The sequence below is a fragment of the Squalius cephalus genome (assembly GCF_949319135.1).
Source record: "Squalius cephalus genome assembly, chromosome: 6".
NCBI classification, from domain to species: Eukaryota; Metazoa; Chordata; class Actinopteri; order Cypriniformes; family Leuciscidae; genus Squalius; species Squalius cephalus.
In genome coordinates, this window is record NC_137127.1 from 23630258 (window position 1) to 23655331 (window position 25074).

The 25074-nt window shown below is 38.1% G+C and overlaps 1 protein-coding gene across 1 annotated transcript in view; it reads right to left on the reverse strand.

The window, feature by feature from the left end:
* Positions 1-15733: 15733 nt before the first annotated feature.
* Positions 15734-25074, reverse strand: part of iqck (IQ motif containing K) — a gene marked incomplete at its 3' end in the record, with an annotated part of 156105 nt that continues 146764 nt past the window's right edge. The window contains exon 8 of the mRNA XM_079873561.1: positions 15734-15972. Coding sequence (XP_079729687.1) covers positions 15734-15972 — 239 coding nt within the window. The remainder of the gene's footprint in view (positions 15973-25074) is intronic.

A 25074-nucleotide genomic window follows, 5' to 3' on the forward strand; every position in this document is an offset into this window, starting at 1 on the left:
CGAGCAGCGATGGCGGGCCCAAGCCGGTGGCACCGCCATCCTGGTGCCTTTAGTTACACTAAAGCCACCGGGGTGGCGGTGTCACCGGCTTGGGCCCTCCATCGCTGCTCGCAGCTATATTTATATATATATATATATATATATATATATATATATATATATATATAACAAAAAAATATATAATATATACATTATATATATGTAACAAAAAATAAATAAATAAATAAATAAATAAATAAATATATATATATATATATATATATATATATATATATATATATATATATATATGGCGAGGCGAGGAACGGGCAGAGAAGAGCGAACGTTTTTGGACATTCATCATATTGCATTGGTTTTCATTTCTTGTCCTCAAACCGAGCACTAATCTGTTTATTTTTAAGTCACACATTCTCCATTGATTAAAAAAGACAATCAAATGTATTTTTTAATGGTAGTATTATTTTATACAGAAATAAATTATTTATAATTCAGATGAGAATAAAGTTAGTGTTAATTAAAATTGTAAGGAAAACAAATATATTGATCTAAAATATACTATAATTTGCTGCAAATAGGTTGACTATTTATATTTATTATTATATTTTATTACGGCTGTAATGAACCAGCTGCAATGCTGCAATGCACAGTGTGTGTGTGTGTGTGTGTGTGTGTGTGTGTGTGTGAGGCGTGGGCGCGATCGAACAGTGGAAACATAAAAACATAGGCTACTCCGTCGGTTTGTTCATACAGGACATCATTTAAACTGCACTGTGTTTACTTATATTTATGTACACTCACAATAAAACACAACATTGTGCTTTTGTAAAAAAACATTCAAGCAATCCCACCCCCGAAATGGCGCTATTTTTTAAATGAAACTAAAATGCTCACGGCTGCATGGGCAATAACACGTCTACAGCGAGGAATGAGCAAAACAGAGTGAATGTTTTTTAGTTAATTCCTACTGGACGTCCGTATTTCACTTTCGCTCATCATATACTCACCCTCATGTTGTTTTAATCCTTTATGAATTTCTTTCTTCTGCTGAACAGAAAGGAAGATATTTAGGAGAATGTCAGTAACCAGACAGTTTCTGATCCCATTGACTTCCATAGTAGGAAAAAAATGTATACTATGGAAGTCAATGAGACCAGAAACTGTCTGGTTACTGACATTCTTCTAAATATCTTCATTTCTGTTCAGCAGAAGAAAGAAATTAATAAAGGATTGAAACAACATGAGGGTGAGTATATGATGACAGAATTTTCAATTTAAAGTGGAGTATCCCTTTAACCCTTTAAGTGTCACCCCCCTTTTTTTAAATATACATGAAAATGCACATTTCGACTTTAAATGGTTGTAATTAAAGAATGCTTTGGAGTATAGACGTAAAATTGGTCTTGTTTTAAAGAAGACATTTGGCAGATTTTTGTTGAAGTGAAATAAATTGAGAAAGTGAAACAAAAAAAAAGTTATATAAGTTTGTGTTTATGAAAATGTACAATTTAAAAAATTTAATTATTCATATTTTATATAAAATATATATTTTTAAAACCTGGCCGACTCTAAAACTGCTAGAAAATCAAAGCCAAAAATCTGAATAAGTTGTGTTTCAAATTTTAGGTTGATATCTCAAAAAATGAGCTTTCAGTGAGATTTTGTTTGGGCGCAGTACCAAACATTTTCACTAGGTGACAACCAGACTCCATTACTGCCCATATAAGGGCGCCTTCATTTCCATATGTGTTATTAAAAACATATTAATATATTTTTTTCTAAAATAATTGAATGGATGATATCTTTTGAACTCTTGGCATGAAAACAAACTGAGGTTTCATCCATTCTTTCATGATTTTTCATGTTCATTGCTATTTCAAAATAAAGGTCTGAATACGCCTTAGGAATATGAAAATATTCTTGTTGCAAATTGATAAATTATAGCTCCTCTCTAATTTATTTTGGAAATCATTCACCAAATATGAAAACTAGAGTTTGTAAGCTTTCAAATGATATATAGTTTGTCAAGATTAGTTTATGTTTATTATAGGATATTACTGTTTTAAATATGTAATGATTTTGGGCCCACCGGTGGGCCGGTGACACTTAAGAGGTTAAGTTAGCGATTTAAAAGCCCCCGCCGCGGTGTCACACATCGATTAACCAGTGGGAAAAAAATTCTCAGTCACATCGCTATTATATTAATATACAAATACAATATGCAATGGGCCTACCTGATTTTGAACACAAGAGGGCAGTATAGCCCTATGTATGACTTTTTTTTTTACTAAATAGCGCATTCTGGCTGATTTTAAAATTGTACATATTTCTTGAATTGAAAAAAACTGAATAAACCCAAAACTAGTTCTGTTTCGGTTTAGTTCTGATATTTGTATAATTTTATATAAAAATAAATGGTGTATAATTACATTTTAAGAAGATATGAGATGTTTTCTGATTCCTTTTTTGACATTATTTTAATCCCTCGCCATGTCAAAACCGTTTGAAATATTTAATATCCGTTCACAATTTAGCATCTTTAATGTATTTTCATCGTGTTAAAAAAGTTTGGTGTGAATAAAAAAAAAAACACTTAGCAGGAGTGGGTAAAAAGCAGAGGCTGAATTTGCAAATAAATCCACATTCAAACCAAAATATCTGACTTCCTATTGGTCGAAGCTAATAATGGTATATTAGAAAGTTGTCCGGCTCGATGAGACCAATGTACGTACTGATTTTTGTAACTGTGGGTAAAACTAACCCCCCCACTTTTGTCAAAAGCATTTTGAAAGTGACACACTTCCTGCTGCCAGTTGGTGGCGCTATAACTTTGACTCACAATAGTTACATCCATCTGATCGGCCTCTTACCACGAACACACTGGTGAAGTTTCATCAAGATCAGTTAATGTATGCAGAAGTTATACCACTTCGTGATTCTCTTTTCTCGCCATAAATTCGTTTCCTCGCCACGGCCAAACCGTTCGAGATATCAAAAATCCGTCCGCAATTTAGAATCCTCAATGTCTTGACTTCATGCACACCGAGTTTGGTGGGGATTGGATGAATTCTCTAGGAGGAGTACTTCGCATTCCACAGCAAGCGTTTTCCAAACAACCCATAATAGCCGACTTCCTGTTGGGCTGGCGTAAAACTTGACCGGGGGAAAGTTGTTCGGCCCGATGAGATCTATATGTGTACCGAGTTTCATATTAATTAATGCAAGCGTGTTTGATCTATGGACCAAGTTTTGGGACCCCGTTCAAGGGGGCTCTGTTGAGCCCCCCTGCCACGCCCGGGTACCAGCTTCAGCCCGTCCCTGATGGCAGGGGGTTCTGACTTGGGTGCAAAGTTTCAAGAGTTTTTGAGCACGTTAAGGACCCCAAAAGCCCCTGAAACCTTGATTAACTATATAAAAGCAATAGTCAAATCCCCCCCTCCCCTCACACACACAGAGACACAGAGAGAGGGAGAGAAAATTCTTCAGAAAATCCACATTCAAACCAAAATATCTCTCTTCCTGTTGGTCAGAGATCGTTCATGTAAATTAGAAAGTTGTCCGTCCTGATGAGAACAATACACATACCAAGTTTTGTTGCTGTTGATAAAACTAACCCCCCCACTTATGACTAAAGGTGGCGCTACTGAGCCCCTCACCACGCCCGTTTCTGAAACTTTGCACATGTCTACGGGCTAATAAATGTAATGTGTCTGTCGAGTTTCATCCAATTTCAAGTATGTTAAGAGTCTCAAAAGCATCAAAAAAGAATATTAAAGTTTGAAGCGTTGCCATGGCAACAGTATTAAAGATATCAAAAATCCTTTCACAGGTCTACATCTGCCGTGTGTTTACATTATACACATAAAGTTTGAAGCAAATCGGGTAAAAATAAGAGGGTGATTTCAAAGCATTTTGAAAGGGACACACTTCCTGCTGCCAGTTGGTGGCGCTATAACTTTGACTCACAATAGTCACATCCATGTGATCGGCCTCTTACAACGAACACACTGCTGAAGTTTAATCAAGATCAGTTAATGTATGCAGAAGTTATAACACACTTCCTGTTTCCATTATTCGCCATAAATTCGTGTCCTCGCCACAGCCAAACCGTTCGAGATATCAAAAATCCGTCCGCAATTTAGCATCCTCAATGTCTTGACTTCATGCACACCGAGTTTGGAGGCGAATCGATGAATTCCCTTGGAGGAGTACATTAAATTCCACAGCATGCGTTTCCAAACAACCCTAAATAGCCGACTTCCTGTTGGGCTGGCGTAAAACTTAGAGCACGAAAGTTGTTCGGCCCGATGAGATCTATATGTGTACCGAGTTTCATATTATTACATGCAAGCGTGTTTGATTTATGGACACGTGTTCGGATCCCGTTCCAGGGGGCGCTGTCGAGCCCCCCTGCCACGCCCGGGTACCAGCTTCAGCCCGGCCCTGATGGCCGCGGGTTCTGACCTGCGTGCAAAGTTTCATGAGTTTTTGAGCACGTTAAAGGCCCCAAAAGCCCCCGAACCCTTGAAGAACAATAATAATAATAATAATAATAATCCTAACGAAAACAATAGGGCCTTCGCCCTTTGGGCTTGGGCCCTAATAATCCTACCGAAAACAATAGGGCCTTCGCCCTTTCAGGGCTTGGGCCCTAATAATAAATAATCCTACCGAAAACAATAGGGCCTTCGCCCTTTCAGGGCTTGGGCCCTAATAAATAATCCTACCGAAAACAATAGGGCCTTCGCCCTTTCAGGGCTTGGGCCCTAATAATCCTACCGAAAACAATAGGGCCTTCGCCCTTTCAGGGCTTGGGCCCTAATAATAAACGGAGCAAAAACAATAGGGTCCTCTCACCATCGGTGCTCGGGCCCTAATAAGTTTAAATAGGATTTCAGTAAGTTGGCTCTCTCAAGCCAACTTAATAATAAGTTTAAGTACAATATCAGTAAGTTGGCTCTCTCAAGCCAACTTAATTAATATTCGACAGGAACGGTGGCCATCTTTAAAAATGGCGGCCATCTTGAATTTTTGAGGGACAAGCATCTTTTTATATTAACTTTTCTATTAACTTTCATCTTTTTCTATGTCCTTTAGAGAGTATTTGTATCAAATTTTATGCTTGGATCACTGTTTGAATAATTTATATAATAAGCATTGAATAGCAATGGCCGCCATATTGAATTTTTGAGTGGCCAACGCCTTTTTCCAAAATAGTGGCCCTTAGAGAGTATCTGTGCCAAATTTCATGCTTCTATTCCAAAGTGAACGATTTTTTTACTAATCTGCTGCACTATTACATGCTTGTGTTATACATCAATCGATCCTGTTAAGTGTGTATTATTTTTGTGTATACTCACAATAAAAACAATGTGTTGTGCTTTTTGCCAAATAAAAAAAAATAAACATGATGCGAGTTCTGCTTTCTCGCTGTCAGTGAAGTCCATTCTGAAACACGTCCGAAAATGAACTATAACTCAGCGAATACTCAGTCAAACAGGCATACATACCTGTGTCTTATCACCTTGTTTCACTCACACCATAAATACCTGGTTTTCACATTCACTCAGTGCGAAGTCTTGTTGTACTGTTACTGCATTTCTGAGCGTTATTTACCCGTGTTTGATTCTTGTATTGCTGACCTTGGACTGTTTCACCGTTTCCTGATTGTTTCTCTGCCTGGCCTGGCCTGACTTGGATTGTATATTGGACTCTGATTATTGCTGCCTGCCCTGACCTCTGCCTGTTATTCGGATGTTCTCTGTGTTTCCTCCATTGATCTGTTCGCTGTTGTTGACCCTGCCTGTACGACTACTCTGTAATAAAGTTGCATTTGGATCTTCACCTTCGAGTCTCGGAGCAGTTCATAACATTGTCTTAGCGGCCCCTAATTTAATAACAAATGATCGTTGCGACCGCAGCGAATCAATCAAAACTAACTTTAGCTGGAAAATAACTTTATTAAAGAACCGCTATATGTTGTGTTTGCCAAGAGCCGAGACAGCGATCACACAGCTTAGCAGGTACATAACTGAACTTTATTGAACACTCGCAGAGTACAAAAACCCCGCTTAGGGCGTGGCTCACCCAGTAGCGATCCCACCCATCATATATATCACTACATCTCCCCTTCCCCAAACAATGAACTTAATGAATCAAGGGAATGTTTTGTTCTGGCATATTAAACAACTGGTACTCTAAACTTTCAACCAGTACTATACCATACTTCTATAACATAAAAGAAAATTATTGCTTTAATAAACATCCTTTATCATACATGTAGTTTTTCTTTCTTTTTTTTTTTTCAACAACTTTGTGTGTACTCCTTTTCTTTTCTAAGGAGGTCAGGGTGGACTACCTGAGCACTCCTGGCACAGTGAGAGGATTATTCTGCCTCTGTGGTCACCGGCCATGAATTAAAGGTTCATTCGTCTTGGTGGAACAGACAAACGTCCCGACCTTGTGTAAATTCCTTGTCGGGTAGGTATGGCAGACTGCGGACTTGGAGCTGGAGCTGGTTGAGGAACTGTTGTTGCTTGACAGTCAGGTACCTGATCATCCTCACATAAGTCAGGCAAATCAACTGTTTGTTCTTTTTCACTTTCAGGGTGGTGGAGTCGCACCAACACCCGTCTGTTGCGTCGAATATTTCCGTGTGAGGTTTTCAAAACAAACGACCTTGGGGCCTGCTGTCGGATCACTTTCGCAGTGATGGCTTGGTCCTTAACCCTCTGAGGTCGACAAACGCGCCGGCGCGTTTTGCTGGATTTTCTCCACATTGTAGCACTATAAACTTAAATTACTCAGTCATTTATAGTCATACAGAAAAAAGAAATATAAAAAAAGAATCTGTGATATTTCTCCTTTTGTATGTGTCCACTTACAATCAAACCAAAACATTGTGCTTTTGTAAAATAAAGAAAATAAACAGGGTGTGCGTTCTGCCTCTCCGTCGCGGTGAACTTTTTTTTCTTGAGCACGTCTATAAACTGAAACAAAACTCAGCGAATACTTGTCACACATTTATGAGCCATATACCTTTATAAACATTTAAGTGTGTACTTTTAAATGATCGGATTCAAAACGAAAACAAATATTCTCTGTTTAAGTAATTTGTATAAAACCAACAAGATGTCCAGCTTCTCAAACGCTTCCTCATTACAGTTAATTTGGCCACGCCCACTCGCGCAAAAGATATTCACATGCAAATCTCCACATGGACCGCGTCTCGCTCATTACCTCAACAACAAAACACTTCACTTCACTTTTCGTCGAGTTTGAAAGACGCGCGGTGAGCTTACATTGGAATTACCTCAGAAGAAAAAGAACGATATTTGAAGACAAGAAAGGTGTAAGGTAAGAAATTCTTACATATTAGTTTGTTATTGTTGCATAAATGTCACGTTGCAGTTGAACTGTTGCTAGATATATGGGGAATATTATAATATTTAGACCCGTGTTTACTGTTACTGTGTTTGTGGATATCTGCTCAAACGTAGATATGTGGTAACCATAATGTTTTATATTTGAGCGCGATCGCGTTTGAATGTATCATATTTTCCTGCGCGATCGCGTTTGAATGTACACATCATATTTTGGATGAAAGCAAAACGCAGCAAACGGCTTCATGTTTTTATTATTATCTCATTTCATATCATCATAACGGATGGAAACATTTGAAGTAACATGATAATCAATATATTTTTCTCTAGCTTGGTTGTTACTGAAATCTTTTTGAAAATATATATAGGCTGCTATATTGTTATTATTTTATGCAGCACTGCGCATAGCCTATACCTACAAGGCACAACAAACCTGGTGTTCATTATACTGTATAATATATTGTTGGAAACTTTTGTGTGAGTGTGTGTGTGTATTCTGTGAATTTTAAAAAACAATTTTAACAAGAAAAATCTAAAATGTATTCCCAAAATCGTGCAGGCCTTTCTCTTGATATCAGTATGTTCACTTTTTTTTTTTTTTTTTTTTTTTCAGGGCCTAGATGCCACTGAGTCCTGCTGACTTCAACGTTCACAGTACATGTCTCTTTACATGAACATGGTACTTTTTTGTTGTGTATCTTTGGATTATGTTGTGTTGTAAATAAATCCAAACAATTTTAAAAGCCATTCTTTTTTAAATCTCCTCATTCTTTGTGCAAGGGTGGTCAGAATGATGGGCCCTGATAAGCTCCTAATAGGGCCATTAGGGAGGTTCTTTGTCTTTCTCAGGTGTGGAAAGCTTTCATATTAATGAGATGATCCGCCCCTTCGCATATTGCTTTATCACACAAAACACGTCGTAAAATTTTTAAATCAATATATTGTCTTCTCTGAATGAGCAGTCAGGGTGATTCTCACATAGTTTTAGAGCAAATATTCTAGGCTACGTCATACAATTTTCAAAAGTCTTGTGAAGAAATAATCAGTATGGGTTTCATGACCTTATTTCAGTGAGAATTTATTTTTGTATTTTCACAAACCACGCATAAATGTCATTATCTCAAAACTACAAACTTTTACATACATGCTGCTGATATATTATTGTAGCAGAGTTTGTGCTGAATACAGTGTAATTAGACTTTAGCCATGAAAATGTCACAAGTAACAGAAATAACCAGAAATGTCAGAGCATGTCAGAACACCTCCAGGGCCCAGAAAACACCTCAGACCTCAGAGGGTTAATCCAGACAGTCTGTCCAGGCTTCAGTGGTGACAAAGATCTTGCTCTATGTCTCTTATTGTACAAATCTCTTGTTTGAGCACGCAGGTTGGACTCAAACTGTTTCAGTTTGTCTGCATCTGGGAGTTTAGGTTTGAGAAGAGACGGCAGTGTTGGTAAGCCTGTTCTCAGTCTTCTGCCCATTGACAATTCCGCTGGACTATAGCCGTTTGCTAGTGGTGTAGAGCGGTATGCAAGCAAGGCTTTGAATGGATCTGATGTTTTCCCGAGGAGTTTTTTGACAGTTTGCACCGCTCGTTCAGCTTCACCATTCCCTTGTGGATACCGTGGGCTGCTTGTTATGTGCTTAAAGTCATATTCCCTCGAAAACTCCCGGAAGTCAGCGCTGCTGTACTGTGGCCCATTATCAGATATTAATATCTCAGGAACCCCATTTCGAGCAAACACTGCTTTAAGATGTTCTATTATGGTTGCAGATGAAGTTGATGCCAATTTGACAACATCGACATCCCTTGAATAGTAATCGACAGTTAAAAGGTACTTTTGTCCCTTTAGTTCAAACAGGTCTGTAGCTGCTCTCTGCCATGGATATGGTGGAAAGTCTGTAGGCTGTAGGGGCTCTACAACTGTCGATGAAGCCTTTCTACACTCATCACATTGTTGCACCATAGTTCGCAATTGTGAACTCAGACCGGGCCACCACACAGACTGTCTTGCCCTTTGTCGACATTTTTCTATTCCTTGGTGTGCCTGGTGAATGTGGAGGAGAACTGAACTTTGGAGTGAAGCAGGGATTATCAATCTTGTCCCATGTAGGAGCAGTCCGTCAAGGATGGAAATCATGTCTCTTTCCAGCCAGTAAGGTCTGAGTTTGTCACTGGCCTGCACAGTTCTCGGCCATCCATGCTCATAGAACCTCATTACTTGACTGCATACCGGGTCTTTCTTTAACTCCTGTCGAATGTTGTCTAGGCGGCTCTTTGAGGCAGGGAAGCTTCTCCCTATTTGAGCGAGGTAAATATTTGTGTCTTCCATGAGAGTTGTGTCATCAGCCGTTATATCGCTCATACTGGGCATTCTTGACAGTGTGTCTGGAGTTGTGAACAGTTTCCCTGGAACGTGGCTGATCTCGTAGGAATATCTCATAAGTCTCAATCTGAACCTTTGCAGCCTTGGTGGTAGGTCGTCTAGATGTTTTGTGCTCAGTAAGCTCAGAAGTGGCTTATGGTCTGTCTCAAGAAAGAAATGCTTTCCAATGAGATAGCAGCTGAAACGCTCGCATGCCCAAACAAGAGCTAGAGTCTCCTTCTCTATCTGAGCATATCTCTGCTCGGTTGGAGTTAATGCTCTAGACGCGTATGCAATGGGTTTCCATGCATCACTAGACTTTTGGAAAATCACTCCTCCCAGACCAAAGGACGATGCATCTGCTGCGACTTTAGTTTCCTTGCTTGGATCAAAGAGTGCTAAAGTTGGCATTGTGATCAGCTCTTTTTTCAGCAATGCAAATGACTCCTGCTGTGGTGCGTCCCAGGACCACATACTTCGTTGTGAGAGGAGGTCTTGCAATGGCTTTGTTTTCTCGGCCAGATCTGGAATGAACTTCCCCAATTGGTTCATCATCCCAAGAAAGCTACGTACCTCAGACACATTGTTAGGCTCACGCATATTTTGAACCGCAGCCAGTTTGTCTGGGTCGGGCTGTAATCCAGCTGAGGACAGCTTGTGGCCTAGGAACTTGACTTCCGTCTTTGCAAATTCACACTTTTTTTTGTTAAGCGTCAGCCCAGCTTTCTGCACCCTCTTTAATGCTGCGTCTAGTCTGATGTCATGTTCCTCTGGAGACCTTCCATATATGAGGATGTCATCCATGTGGCATGTGACTCCATCCAGTCCCTCCAAAATCTGACACATTCTCATCTGAAACAATTCAGGAGCACTAGAAATGCCAAATGGAAGTCTCTTAAAAGAATAACGCCCAAATGGCGTAATGAAAGTTGTCAACTGTTGCGATTCTTCAGCCAGACGGATCTGCCAAAATCCAGAATTGGCATAAATTTTGGTGAAGATTTTTGCTCCCCCTAACTGGCCTAGTGTATGGTCTACTGAGGGCAAAATAAACTTCTCTCGTCTGACAGCATTGTTTAATTTAGTCAGGTCCACACAAATTCTCACTGTGTCATCAGGCTTTAGAACCGGGACCATACCAGAACACCAGTCACTAGGTCCTTCAACTTTCTTGATGATGTCCTGCTTCTCCATCCTGGATAACTCCTCTTTGACTTTCTGCATTAAGGGCACTGGGATCCTTCTGGCTACATTTACAGAATAAGGTGTTGCATTGGGTTGTAACTTAATACAGTATTCCTCTTTCAGCTCACCTAAGCCTGTGAAAAGCTCTGGATATTTATCTTGCCACTGGCATTCTGTGATGTTATCCAGTCTTGTGATAAGGTTAAGCTTTTCAATGGCATGTCTGCCCAGAAGTGGTGTGAAGAGATTTTTAACCACATAGATGTCTTCCTCTGTATTTTTCTCATTTTTCGAGATGGTGGTAGAAATTCTCCTTTCACATCCAAGACATTCTTTCCTGGTCCCATCAGTACTTTGCGTGTTTTCTTAAGGCCTGTGTTTTTATTTGAGGCCAGCAGCACAAATATGGATTCAGGTATTGCTGTGACGTCTGCCCCAGTGTCCATTTTCATTTTCACTGGTTGCTCCAAGATCTGAACGGTTGTGCACCAGCCTTGAGTATTTGAATCTACGGCTCCGAGGAATGCGTGCCCTTCATCTGAATCACAGTCCTCTTTAACCTCATGAAGCACTGTCTTTGAATGGCATTGACTCATATAGTGCCCTGTCCTGTTGCACTGATGACATACAGCTTCTTTGGCTGGGCAGAGATCCTTTACATGGTATGGTGATTTTCCACATCTCATGCAGATTGATTTCTTTGGTTTCTCTTTGTGGTTTTTCTGGAAATTTTTCCAACCCCCAGCTTTTCCTGACTTTGGCTTTTTGGTTGAATCCTGACCATACATCTCTTTGTGTACAGCGTCTAGCTTTAGGTCTTCGTCTTCTTCCTGCCTAAGTTCTGCCTGCTGTTTTCTCACTGCTTCGCTTTGCCTGGCCATATTTATGGCTTTTTCCAAAGTTAGGTTTGCATGCAATTGAAGACGCTCTGACAGTTTGATATCTTTTAATCCGACGACAATTCTGTCTCTAATAAGTTCCTCTCTCAGAGTTCCAAAAGCGCAGCGTTCCGACAATGAATACAGTGCAGTGATAAAATCATTAACTGGTTCCTCTGGTTCTTGTTTCCTGGAGTTAAACTTTGCTCTCTCATAGATCACATTTATTTTGCCAGTGAAGTACTCTTTGAATTTATTCTGCACAGTTTCATAATTTCCACGTTCATCTGTAGTCATGGCTAATCCGCACAAAATGTCATCAGCTTTGTCACCCATGCAATAAATCAATGTATTAACTTGGTGCAAATCTGATGCTTGTGCGAGATTACTTGCAACTCTGAACCTTTCAAATCGTCGGAGCCATCTTTCAAAGTCGTTTGGCTTTGTAAAATCAAATGGATCAGGAGGTCGGATTTGATATGAAGTTGTGGGTGCTGGTAATTCATCCATTTGCTTTGATGATTATTTTCCTTTTTTTTTTTTCTTTGCTTCTTTGAGCTCTTTTCAAACTTCAGCACTTTGTTTAACTTTTATTACTCTTAATATACGCTTCCAAATTGTCTCTGACGCTTCTCTGGCCTTCTCTGCCTGCACACAACCGTACCCCTCCGTACCCCTCCCCCGCTGTAAACTTACCATGCGGTGGATGATAGTGTGATGATTCGCGTGCAGTCTTTCCGTTTATTTTTCTCGTTGGAAACGGCATACAATGCGATCTTGCAGTAGCGTTTCTCTTGCGGAAATGCTTATTGGCTTATTCAACAGTTTATCGTTCGTTGGAGACTGTTCTAGCCGCTTCTGACACCATGTTGTGTTTGCCAAGAGCCGAGACAGCGATCACACAGCTTAGCAGGTACATAACTGAACTTTATTGAACACTCGCAGAGTACAAAAACCCCGCTTAGGGCGTGGCTCACCCAGTAGCGATCCCACCCATCATATATATCACTACACTATAAAGCCAAAACAATCTCTGTTACCTTAAATTATACGCTTATCTCTGTAAAGCTGCTTTGAAACAATCTACATTGTTAAAAGTGCTATATAAATGAAGATGACTTGACTTGACTTGACTTGACTTAATTCACAATGAAATTACAGATTTAATGATCTGGATCAATGGATCCATTATGAACTATTCTGCATTGCCAAAAAATAGAGGCAGGGCATGTTATGTCCATCAGTTAATTCTGGGAAAATAAGATGAAGATAAGTAGTTAAAGATTAAATGGCATGTCAGCAGCTAAGGCTATAGAGCTGGTAAGTCCCGCCCATCCGTAAAACCCCGAGTGGACCTCTAGGTTGAAAAATCGTCAATGCAAGTGAATGGGAGAAAATAATTATTTTCTGGTCCCGTTTGAATTGTGCCATGAATGTGAACATATGTTGTCTGTGAATTTTTTATATAATTTTTCATGTTACGAGTTTGACAGTATATGGTATGATTCTTCGGCTAGCAGTTGTGAAAAAGACATAACGAGAAAGACTACATGTCGCCTATGTGACGTCACCCCATAAAGTTGACTTACCCGTGGTTTTCGCCAACCTCAACGATTTTGTCCTCTCCCTGAAAGAAGGTGGTGAAGTGCACCAAAGACACAGCCATGTTTAGCGGGATCCGTGAGCTAGTGTCCGTGTGCGAGTGGTGGTGACATTTCAAACGCGTCGAAAGCAGCGAAGAGTTGTAGTCCACAAATTAAAAAGGCAATGTTTTATGTGATGTTTAGTTTTTTATTAAAGATAGAATTAGATTGCTTGAAGATAAATTGATGGAAAAAATATAGAAATATTAGGTGGTATTAAAGTAACCGACTTAAAATTGGATGATTTGGTAAAGAGCAGGTAAATCATGCAGGTATGAAAAATTCGGTCCCACTTTATATTAAGTGGCTTTAAGTACTATGTACTTACATGTACTTACATTGAAATTAATAATTTGATACAATGTACTTATTGTGTAACTACATGTTTTTACATTGTACTTACATTTGAAAAATTCCTGCATGTAATTACAGCTGTAATTAATTTATTTATAATTAAAAATATTTGTAATTACACAGTTGACCCTTCCCTTACACCTTAAACCTACCCAATCCACCACACCTGTCCCTAACCTTACCCGTATCACACCTCAATAGCAGCAAAAGTGTTTTACAATACAACATGAACACAATAAGTACATTGTACTTATTTTTTGATGTAAGTACATAGTACTTAACGCCACTTAATATAAAGTGGGACCTAAAATTCATTAGAAGAATTAAAAATCCCGGAATTGGTCGTGGACCAGAGAGGGGAAACTGTGGTGGATTTTTAATAGATAAAATAGTAAACTGTATATTAAACTAACCATGTTTCTAGCATCTAACCTTACTTCTCTTTTTGGGCCTAACATGATAACACTTTGAAACACAATGTACTAAAATGTTCTGTCCTGTGTTTTTGAATGCTGTATGTTGTGTTGCCCCTTTTACTTTGGTTGTGTATAAATAACAAGTTTGGGAATTGAAACTAGACAGATGACTAAATTTGAACCTTGTGATTAACAATGTAGTAATCATTCAGTGAAGTAAAGTTTGCTTTACCTGGTAACAGAAGGGTTTGTCTATGAAAACCAATCAAATTGTGTGGAAATTATGTAATGCAGTATGACATTTTTGCCATACCTGCTTATTCTATAACAACTGTTGTATTATTTTAGTTGGTGGGATTCTCAATGGAATTTGTCAGAGATCCTCCGGCCTTGCTTCTTCTTGGGGGAGATTCTCTGAGAACTCATCCGGCCGTGATTAAAGCATTTAAAGGACATTTGCTGGGGTCTGTTTGTCGATTATTCCTGCGCAGGAAGAAAGCTAGTTAGGGAAGCAAGTTAGTTAGGTAGACTATATATTAAGCATCGATTGGAGACGTTAGGGATCGTCAATTGGAGACGGACCAGGTATTTATTAAGCGTCGACTGGAGATGTTAGGGATCGTCGATTGGAGACTGCCCAGGGAGAACGTAGATTACCATCCCCGGTAGACTTAGGTCAGATGAGATAGGACTTAGTTAGGTTTAGGGAAAAATCTACAACAATGGATAGATGCACTTTTATGATGGATGGATGCACTTTTATGATGGATAGATGCACTTTTATGATGGATGGATGCACTTTTATGATGGATATATGCACTTTTATGATGGATGGATGCACTTTTATGATGGATAGATGCACTTTTATGATGGATGGATGCACTTTTATGATGGATGGATGCACTTTTATGATGGATATATGCACTTTTACGATGGATATATGCACTTTTATGATGGATAGATGCACTTTTATGGACTTTAAGACAGAAACGGCCATTCACTGCCATTATAAAGCTTGGAAGAGCCAGGACATTTTTTAATTTAACTCCGATTGTATTCGAAGAATGTCATGGAATGCCTAGGATGACTTGAGGGCGAGTAAATGATGAAAACTAAACCTTTAAGAGACAGACGGACTAACAGATAGATAGATAGATAGATAGATAGATAGATAGATAGATAGATAGATAGATAGATAGATGTCCTTTTTTTTCACATCATAAATAAAATAGACGAGAATCCACAAAAACTTTTATAGTTAACACACTAATCACCAATTGGGTTTTATAACAATCATTCAAATGCATTTTTGTGTAAATTATCGCCTCATTGCATTTCTTTTTTTTTTTTTTTTTACATGTCCTAGTTTTTACTGAAAGCAGATTGTTTCCCTGGCAAAAAGCAGAATATGTAAGCACATGTGAGGATCCATCTTCATGTGAGATGTACTGCAGGAGTGTCAGTCAGCGTCTCTCCAGCAGATCTTCAGTGTTTCTGAGGACCAGCGGCTTCAGGAGTGTTTGATCTGAGCTGCCCGTGTTCCTCCAGGAGCAGGACTGATCTGATGATCGGATCTAGTGTTCTCTCCGTCCCTCAGCGTGAAGAACACAGCAGGAGTGAGCAGATCTGCTCTCGGAAGAGCCGGGGTCGGTGTCGATGGGACTCTGCTCTGCGGTGTAGGCGGAACCACCTCGATGGACACACACACACCGGCCTCCACCTCATCCAGCTCAACTAGCTCTGACCACACTGACAACACACACACAACCGGTGATCAGTCAGTGTCCAGACTACAGCCGCACAAACACACACAAGACTTTACAAAATATACAGAGTGAAAAAAGGGAGAGAACAAGTACGTACGTGTTGTGTAAAGACGTCAGCTTTTTTTATGAAACTGATGGTTGTGCAGTGGCTCACAGACAGTATAAAAGTTGATGATGATGGTTTATGAATATCAGAAGTGGTTTGATAAAGGTCATGATGCCACAGAATACTAGCTGACAAATATCAGCTTTACAAGCACTTCTGCTCGACTCAGACCCTGCTAAGCCAAGCTAACCAAGCAGACAACTGCCGAAAACACCCATTACAATTACATAAGTTGGGAATTAAATGTTTAATAAAGTAACAGATAGAAAGTTGTAAAGCCAGCATGACTGAGCATCTGCAGATTACCAAGTGAAGTCTATATACCTTATAGCCTGAACGCGTTTATCATTAATATTAATTAATGCATACATTTCAGCAAAATTATACAATGATACACTTTTAAAGATTCTCAGTGTAAAACAGGAATTAATTTATATGCATGTGTTTGATCTTTTATTGGTACAGTTATTAAGAGTATTTAATATATATATATATATATATATATATATATGTATTGTAATATGATGATTTATTATCAATGTTGGAAACTGCTGCCTAAAAAATGTGTTATAATCTGTGATACTTTTCTCAGGATTCAAGTCAAGTCAAGTCATCTTCATTTATATAGCGCTTTTAACAATGTAGATTGTTTCAAAGCAGCTTTACAGAGATAAGCGTATAATTTAAGGTAACAGAGATTGTTTTGGCTTTATAGCGGTTCTTTAATAAAGTTATTTTCCTACGGTGGCCCAGTAGTGCACAACACAACGAAATGTAAAAAGCAAACATAAGTTCACAACACAAGGAAATAAAGCCACAACACAACGGAAAATCTACAACACAACGGAAATAAGCCACAACACAACGGAAAATCTACAACAAAACGAAATAAAGCCACAACACAACGGAAAATCCACAACACAACGAAATAAAGCCACAACACAACGGAAATGCTCCCGACCACTAGAGGGCTCTCGGAGCCCGGTAAAGTTAGTTTTCCTAGCCATTGTTCTATAGAGTCAGCAGTCTTAATATATCAATACCACGATTAGTTTTAACAGTGTATATCGACATAAAATATTACTTCAAAATAACCTACATGAATTATAGCTGCGTATTTGATTTATACTCGAGAATGCTTGGACTCGCTACCACACCGCATGATCCATAAGGGAACGTCTGGCAATTCCACCAAGTGGTTAAAACGTATAATTTATTATAATATAATTTGATAAAAATAAAAACCATTTGGTGAAATAGGAAGGTATTGGCACAATTCCACCTATAATAAGTCAGTCTGGTCACTAGGAACCACAAGCTTTGTGACATGAAAAAAAAAAAAACTTGATTTAGGTGTTTGCATAAAAAACAAATCTTGTACTGTGCATACGAGCTATTGGCACAATTTCACCTGTTGTAAGTCAGTCTGGTTAATAGGAGCTACAACATTTGAAACATGATAAAAGAAAAAAAAAACTTTTACAGAAATTTCCTAAAAAAAAATAATTGTTTACTGTAAATACATGAAGGGTATTGGAAAAAAGTCACCTCTATTAAGTCAGTCTACTTTCAAATACAATCAAGCTTTGGATTTTGAACATGTCTGTTTTTGAATGTTAAAAGTAATTTTAATTAATACAAATTATACGTTTTAACAACTTGGAGGAATTGGCAGACGTTCCCTCAGGGATCATGCTCTGTGGTAGCGCGTCAAAGCATTCTAGAGTATAAATATGCAGCTATAATGCACGTAGGTGATTTTGAATTAATAAATGTCGATATACAATGGTTAGCTACATACTGTTAAAACTAATCGTGGTGTTGATATATTTTTATAGACTGCTGACTCTCTAATGTACAATGGCAAGGAAAACTAACTTTATCGCGCTCCGAGAGCCCTCTAGTGGTCGGGAGCATTTCCGTTGTGTTGTGGCTTTATTTCGTTGTGTTGTGGCTCATTTCCGTTGTGTTGTGGCTTATTTCCGTTGTGTTGTAGATTTTCCGTTGTGTTGTGGCTTTATTTCATTGTGTTGTTGATTTTCCGTTGTGTTGTGGCTTATTTCCGTTGTGTTGTGGCTTTATTTCGTTGTGTTGTGGCTTTATTTCGTTGTGTTGTAGATTTTCCGTTGTGTTGTGGCTTGTTTCCGTTGTGTTGTGAACTTATGTTTGCTTTTTAAATGTCGTTGTGTTGTGCACTACTGGGCCACCGTATTTTCCAGCTAAAGTTAGTTTTGATTGATTTGCTTTCGTCGCAACGATCATGTTATTAAATTAGGGCCCGCTAAGACGACACCATTCTCTCTACACAGACTTTAAACGCGAACCTGTGAGAAACGCTGATGGCGTTCACATGCGCATTTAGAATTGGTTCTATAGTTATGTGCGTTTGAATATATGTACGCAGGTTTGGAATTCCCTACAAGCCAAGCCTAATCAAAGTACTTGTCTTTCCTTATAAATTTTGATAAAGAATTTTATGTTATTTTGTCACTTCGGGGTAGGAACGCGAAACGAATTTTCCCGACTTCGCCTTATCTGTAGAGTGGTAAAGGGATCCTCCATAGGGAGAGACTAGTTGGCACTTCAGCACTGCGTTGTCATCGGGTCCAGGCGAAGGTCCTTCATCAGATCTGGATTCAGCCTGGATCCGGCAGGCTGCGGGAAAACCTCGGGATAAACACAGACACTAAAATTAGCGTAGATGCCATTCTTCTCATGATGTAACGAGTACATCAGGATTTATGGGAAGTGTTCCCGGTTCCGGCTGACCTAATCTATGCAGCCTAACATTGAATTATAGAAGTCTATAATCAGGGATGTAGTGGAGGCTAAACGCACGTAAACGCCGTTTACGCACCTCCCAAAATTTGGAAATAGCGTTTGCCCGCCTCCAAAGTGCGTTTATCCACCTCTACATTGCGTTTATCCACCTCTAAATGTCACGTTATTTGAGCGGACTTTGCTTTTCCAGTGCGTGATCGCCGATCGGCACATGATTCGAGCATTTGGGCCGTTAACTACAGAGCAGAAAAGCGCGCAAACACGGAGCAGAGAGCGCAGCGCGCGCCACACACACACACACACACACACACGGAACAAAGAGAACGGCCCACACACGTAGAAGAAAACACACGCTCGTGATGTTACTAAACAAGCTGCGCGAGAATGAAACTTGATCGCAGTCGCAACAGGAAATCAATAAAACGATGCAAAAAAGTGATTTACAGGCAGCTGGTTTAATGTAGGGAGCATGTCAAAACCCAACTGTGCAAGAGATTCAGAGGGAATAAAGCCTGCACCAGGTTAAAGACTTTTCCCTCTGCATGGATGGGGATGGTTGCAACATGTCATTTTTCTCCAATCAGAAACAAGCTAGCGTGATGACACTCATACTGAACATGCACAGTTAGACCCTCCACCTACCAAGAAAACAGTAGGCATATTCAACATCTGCTGCTGCATTTATTGAACAAAACTTGTTTTGGAGGTATGAAAGTAAACATTTTCATGAGATATATTTTTGTCATACTGTCCTGAAATTTTGTATGAATTAAAACTTACTTCGTTTGAATTATTGTTTTGTTGACTTCTAAGTGGCATGGTTAGCATCTGTCAAAGTCAGTGTGTCTAGCAGGCACATGATGTTCTGTCATGGCTGATAGGGTTGGGGACGGTTGCAACAAGATATAAATTGCATGTTTAATATAAGTTTGTTGCATTGCAAACTGTTCAATTCTTCCTGTCTGACACTGAAATATGGAGAGATTGAATATCATCTGTAACACCTGCACACTGAATCTGTGTAGGCCTATGTTCTACACATGAACAAACAAAACTCAATAACTGTTATTTGATAAATATGACTAAATAAATAAAAAAGACTACAATAATATTATTGAAATAAATAATACTATAATATTATAGTAGGCCTAAAACAGTTAATATTTTCAGAATTCTATGCTCATTGAGACAAAAAGCTTAAGTTAATTAATGAAATTAAAGGTATTTTTAACATGTTGCAACCGTCCCTGGGTCGAGGTCAGTTGCAACATCTGACTTCTTCCATTCAAATAAATACTGTGAACAATATGTCTTATATAATCATCTTTAAATGGTATGGGTAATTGGCAGACAGAAGTTTAATATGTACAAATTTGGTTGGTCTAGTCCAAATAGTCTGAGTAACTGAGAGAAATGCAAAAAGTGTTGCAACTGTCCCCGGTCCCCACTAAACTTTATAGATTTCAACCATATTATTCCTTTCTGAGTCTCTTTAACAAGAACTTAGATTAATGTATGAATTGAATAGTGATTGTGTGACCTATGATGAGGGAACAACCAGTGATACCCTTGGTAGTACCATCAAATGATAGCCTATAGTGATGTCATCAGGATACACATACAACGGTAGGCAGTGGCCCACCTTACCGGGTGACCATGTCGTGGTCCACCAGAATTTATAGTTTACCCACCTCTTTTTTTACCACTACACCACTGTCTATAATGTATTATGTGAATAGGTCAAAGAGATGTGTCTTTATTCACTAATGAATAAAAAGTTAAAAAGAACAGCATTTATTTAAAATACTAAAGATTCAAATTGTTAAACTTTTTATCAATGTTACACATCTTTGCTGGATAAAAGTACTTTTTCACACAAAAAAAACCCTTTGAACGGTAGGTTGTTGTTAGAAAAGATTTCTATTTTAAATAAATGCTGTTCTTTTTAACTTTTTATTCACCAGAGAATCCTGAGAAAAGTATCACAGGTTATAAACAAATATTAAGCAGCACAATTATTTCCAACATTGATAATACATCTGCATATTAGAATGATTTCTGAAGGATCATGTGACACTGAAGACTGGAAATGATGCTGAAAATTCAGCTTTGATCACAGGAATAAATTATATTTTAAAGTATATTAAAATAGAAAATCATTAATTTAAATTGTAATAATATTTCACAATATTACTGTTTTTTCTGTACTCTTGATCAAATAAATGCAGCCTTGATGAGCATAAGACACTTATTTCAAATACATTAATAATAGTAATGCTTCCAAATTTCTGGTCGGTACTGTATATTTGAAACCAATCTGAGTTTTGTAGATGTAGTTCTGAGGTGTTTTATTGTGTCAGTGATGTGAATAAGTGATGCTCTGCTGCCCTCTTGGGTTTGATACAAACTTTCAGCCTTAAAGGAACACTCCACCGTTTTTTCATATTAAACTATGTTATTCCCTTAACTAAGACGAGTTGATACATACCCCTCTCGTCTCAGTGCGTGCACTCAATCGCTCTGGCACGGCGACCGTTTGATAGCACTTAGCTTAGCCCAGTTCATTCATTAGGGACCAAACAGAGATGAAGTTAGAAGCAACCAAACATCCACGTTTTCCCTATTTAAATACAGTTACACGAGTAGTTACACGGCACTATAATGTATGGCGGAATAGCACTGGTAGCACTTCGACTCAGCGTAGTAAAAAGTCACTCCTGAAAAATCCTCTCCCCCTCTCCCTCTCACTTCTGTCATTAGAACCAACGTGACTTTTTACTACGCCGAGTCGAAGTGCTCCCAGTGCTATTCCGCGATACATTATAGTTATCCTTTTTACCCGCTTAGAAAAGCGCCACGTTTTATTTTGTGTTACCATACTTGGGCGTGTAACTACTCGTGTAACTGTATTTAAATAGGGAAAACGTGGAGGTGTTTGGTCACTTCTAACTTCATCTCTGTTTGGTCCCTAATGAATGAACTGGGCTAAGCTAAGTGCTATCAAAGTGTTGACGCGCGCCAGAGCGATTGAGTGCACGCACTGAGACGAGAGAGGTATGTATCAACTCGTCTTAGTTAAGGGAATAACATAGTTTAATATGAAAAAACGGTGGAGTGTTCCTTTAATGTAAAGTAAACATCTAACGAGAAAACTGACAGAAACCGGCGATGCTGTTTTACCTGGAGACAGTGAAGAAGAAGAAAAAAGAACAAGCAAACATTCGATTTTCTGTTAAAGTGCTGAGATGACATGCGTGCTCTGCACTATATTAGAGACTGGTTGTTTTACGACAGATGACACGCTGTACCAGACCATAATAAACATGACGTTTTGAGACACATGACGGTTTGAGACACTTCAGTGACAACGAGCAGGAAAGATCACAGAACACCACATTAACACCGTGAATTCAATAATCCATATTTTTACTCCATAATCTGAATGTTAGATATACAAATTTAACATTGAGAGGAATTTAATTAACATTGTGCAGGTCTATCTATCTATCTATCTATCTATCTATCTATCTATCTATCTATCTATCTGTCTGTCTTTATGTCTGTCTATCTATCTATCTGTCTGTCTATCTGTCTGTCTGTCTATCTATCTATCTATCTGTTTGTCTGTCTACCTGTTTGTCTGTCTGTCTATCTATCTATCTATCTATCTATCTATCTATCTATCTATCTATCTATCTATCTATCTGTTTGTCTATCTATCTATCTGTCTGTCTATCTATCTATCTGTCTGTCTTTCTGTCTATCTATCTATCTATCTATCTATCTATCTATCTGTTTGTCTGTCTATCTGTCTGTCTGCCTGTCTTTCTATCTATCTATTTGTCTGTCTGTCTATCTATCTGTCTGTCTTTCTGTCTGTCTATCTACCTGTCTATCTGTCTGTCTGTCTTTTTGTCTATCTGTCTGTCTGTCTATCTATATGTGTCTTTCTGTCTATGGATCTATCGGTCTGTTTTTCTGTTTGTCTGTCTATCCATCTATCTATCTATCTATCTGTCTGTCTTTCTATCTATCTATCTATCTATCTATCTATCTATCTATCTATCTATCTATCTATCTATCTATCTATCTATCTATCTATCTATCTATCTATCTACTGTAACGAAATCAGCTCAAATGAGGGGAATGTATAATTAATAATCAATAATGAATCATTAATAATTAATCATACTGGTTATGAGCCATATTACCTACACATTTTAAATCGCCCAAAAAGGGAATACATAGCCCGTATATTTGTATCTCTATCAAGAAAGGCCATTCCTCTGGTCATGAGGAATAACTTTCTTGTTTTATAAGATTATTAACTTGTAGGCTGATCACACATTATAAAGCTTGTAGCTAAGATCACACATTTAAGAGGCTTTGTTCTATGAGGAGCAAACAGAGACAATCAAGCGTATAATGGGTTTTTAATAAATGAAACTATAAACATACAAAGAATACATATATGAATAGTATAATGAAAGTAAAGAAAGAAAGAGCAGATCACAGAATGGCAAACATATCACAAACAATGAACCTTTGAGAACCAGCAAAGAATCAAAATCACCTTAAGCAGGGGCAGACAACCTTAACGCATTTAAACATTGAAAAAGATAATACTTGCATTGATCTTTGTTGCTGAACAGGAATGCGTGTGTGTGAGTGTCCGTTCTCGGTGTGTCCGTTAGTGGGAAGCGTTCTTTCGTTTCTTCCAGAGCTTGTGTCGTTCGCGGGAAGTTCAAACAGTTTACTTGTAAGAGTTGCCAGAAACTTAGTTTAAAGTCTGTTTCACTCGTAGGTAGAAATGAATGAGCACGAGACTAAACAAGGCAAGAAACCGGAGATACGACTAATACAAAAAGCTAAGCAGCAAAGGTAAAACATGAAACAAAACGGAGAGCGGATAAACTTGTAGAGAAGACAAAGCAAAGACAAGACAAGACCAAACAAAACTAAGAACTAAGAACTAAGAACTAAGAACTCCGTTCTCGGTGTGTGCATCCTTCTTTAAGGAGTTAGAAGGTTATCCCCTTCCTGGGTGTTTCAACCAATTGGATCAATACATTTTGAGCGGGAGAAAGTTTTCTTTGTCTCCGCTTGGCGGCCTAATTTGCATAGTTTATGACGGTGTTAGATTTTGTCATTTCTACTCCAAATGATGGTAAAGACAGTATAATACATTTTATCATAACCTACTACATATATTTAGCTTAGGCACACCGAGAGGTTTAATTAGGTACCAAGATTGGTATATCTGGAAGATACAAACAGAGAGATACATTCTTATTCTTTAAAATAAGCACGTAGAGTTCAACTACCCTTATGAAAAAGAAGTTTATTCAAGTGTGCTATTAGTATACTTATTTTAAACTAAAAATAAGAAAGTATACTTTCAGTCTACTTTTTATATACTTCTCAGAAATATACTTCAAATTCCACTTAAGTATACTTGACTTATACTGACAGAAAAGTCTAAGTATATTTGGCCTATACTTGTTGATCGAGATATACTTAAAAAGTATAATTAAGTATTCTAAGTATTCTTGGCTTGTGCTTGTGTTTACTATTTTGATTGAGTAGCTTATTAAATACTTTTTTAAAAACATAATATTACACACCGTCTTATAAACTAGCCTAACATGTTCAGCTTTATATAGTAACAAACTTTCGGGTGGAAGAGCTTATAGAGCAAATAAAATAAGCATGGAAAATAAGTTTATTCAATTGTTCTATTAGTATACTTTTCAACTAAAAAGAAGAAAGCATACTTTCAGTCTACATTTTATATACTTCTCAAAAATATACTTGATTACACTTACTTTAAGTGTACTTGACTTATACTGAGAGAAAAGTCCAAATTTGGCCTATACTTGTACTCAATCTTTTGATCGAGATATACTTAAAAGTTTAATTATTCAAAGTATACTTGGCTTGTAGTTGTGTTAACTCTTTTGATCGAGTAGCCTATTAAATATACTTTTTTTACATTGTTTTTCATATACAGTCTTATGAAACTTTGTTTGAAAATATTGATTAAAATATTTATATAAAAAAGATATGTTTCTAATTCTGCGTATCTGGATTTTAGTCCACTGGTGTACATAGGAATTTACTTTAATTCAACTTTTCCCCACCATTGCCTGAATTTTCCAGCTACCCATGTTTTCACTGGTATACGTTAGGGGGCGCTAT